General features: G+C 30.3%; 1 protein-coding gene across 1 annotated transcript; it reads right to left on the bottom strand.

The window, feature by feature from the left end:
• Nucleotides 1-327: 327 nt before the first annotated feature.
• Nucleotides 328-732, bottom strand: LOC103500543 (S-protein homolog 1-like). The gene has a single exon (XM_008463893.2). It carries the CDS (start codon nt 730-732, stop codon nt 328-330), a length of 405 nt encoding a protein of 134 aa, XP_008462115.2.
• Nucleotides 733-2,036: the final 1,304 nt, after the last annotated feature.

Here is a 2,036-nt window from a genome sequence, read left to right as displayed (position 1 = left end):
CAAAATGCTGAAAATTATTGCGCTTCTAGAATTCAAACGCATGATATGTAGGAAACTTATATAATTATATAATTATATCGATAAATTCACTATGTTGATGTCGTGTTTTTCCACTATCAAAATATTATTTAGTTATACGAAGTTTGTAATTTAATTAATCCAATAAACTAATTTAAAATATATTCATACAATATAAAACTATAAATAAAATAAGAATTAAATAATTAATTAAAGCATTTAATTAATTAAATTTAATATTTAATATTAAATTATTATTTTATTCAATACTCTCGATCAATACGATTGACTTATTTTGAATCCCTATTCTTATTTAGGGATCCATTTGTGAACAAATTCATCAACATTAGTAGGCATGTTTCTCAAATAAATTCCATCGTCTTTAGCAGTCCAAATACAAGTTCCTTGATTCCCGCATCTATCACGAAGCCAAACGTTCCTTGTTTCAGGCCAAAAGCTTTCAAAAGCGACATATGCATCCGGCTTCTCCAATCTACACCAAAACAAGGTTGTTCCCCAAAGGTTTTCTTCAAAGTTCCATTGGTACTCATCTCCACGGTTAACCAAATGATGATATCCCAAATCATCGTTCTTGGATTGGCAATGCACATCTAAACTTTGGTAGCTTAGCCCATTTACCACATGAACAAAATACCTCGAAGGTTTCGGTGGAGGTTTCAACCACTTCGAAACTTCACCCTCAACTAAAACCATTGTGGCAAGCCACAAAACGACCACATTTCTCATCATCATTTTATTTTTAACCAAACACACTTTTTTTTTTATCAATTTATTTGTTGCAATTGATGTTTTGGCAAGTACATATGTGAGAATAAATATACGTACTTATAGCACTGGCAAGAAATTGAAGAAACGGAATGGTAGGATTTTAATTAAAAAAAATAATCTCCTACCTAATTTTGTGTTGCGCATAATATAAAATTTCCTCTTCAATAAGGAAATGATATCCATGCATTAATTAGATATCTATTGTTAACCATTTTTGTATTTGACTTAAAAGAATAATTTAAATTTACGTTAATGTTATTGTCTATGTATAGAAAGGATATGACTTCTCATCCTAAATTGTTCCAAACAAATTTAGGATAAAACAATTAACATAAACTTCACTGATTACTAAAACTGTCATTTCTTTCTATTGTAATATAAACAAATATATTTAGACTGTTTAATTTGGTGAAACTGTTTTAAACAGCAAAATTTAAATTAATGATAATATTTATAAATATAGTAAATTTTGATTAACATTGATAGATATATATTAGTGTCTATCAACGTCTATTAGTATCATTTTGTTTATTTTTCTATGTATTTGTAAACAATTAAAAAACTTAAACCAATTAATTATTTTTATTAATTTTTAACTTAACCTTACGGAAGCTAGTTTAAATTAAACCATTTTTAATTTAGGAAAATTGTAATGAAAAAGTAAAATAATTAAATTATTTTGTAAATGTATCTTTGACGTTTTAAGTATCGCAAAGGTAATTACAATGGATAGGTTATTACCAGACGATATACAATGGTAAGCTGTTTTAAGAAAGCTTTACGTGTAAGCCATGCACTAAGGCTGCAAAAGAGAATTTATTCCGCTTACTATGCGTTTGGTGTTTCCTACACGGCGTGGTAGGCATTGAAGGTCTAGGTGACACGCCTCCACTTAGTTGTAAGAAGCGACTTTGGGGTGAAGTTGACCTTTGTTTGGGCATGAAAGTAAATTGTAAGGTGTTATGGTGGAAAAAGTTGAGTTAAATTTTTTAAGTTGTTCTTGTAGAAAGTAATCCAAATCATACTTGAGACGAGGAGAGGAAGGAAAGAGGTGTTGCTCGGATGAGTTACGCAAACATTAAGGAAATCGCGGAGAAACAAGTTGGTATTGAGAAAGTGAAGGCATAGGAGCCACAATTTTAGAAGGAATTACAAATCCAGTTGGTACGGAGAGGTGGCTAAGCTTGGTTGAAGAGTACTTCAGGGTAACAGATTGCCCTGAAGATAGA

The sequence above is a fragment of the Cucumis melo genome, chromosome 1, assembly GCF_025177605.1.
Source record: "Cucumis melo cultivar AY chromosome 1, USDA_Cmelo_AY_1.0, whole genome shotgun sequence".
Taxonomy (NCBI): domain Eukaryota; kingdom Viridiplantae; phylum Streptophyta; class Magnoliopsida; order Cucurbitales; family Cucurbitaceae; genus Cucumis; species Cucumis melo.
Note: the sequence above shows the minus strand (reverse complement) of the source record. Positions and strands in the feature narration are given on the sequence as shown.

Excerpts from the sequence above, each read along its gene's own strand:
- LOC103500543 (XM_008463893.2), bottom strand. The coding sequence starts at position 732 with ATGGTTTTAGTTGAGGGTGAAGTTTCGAAGTGGTTGAAACCTCCACCG.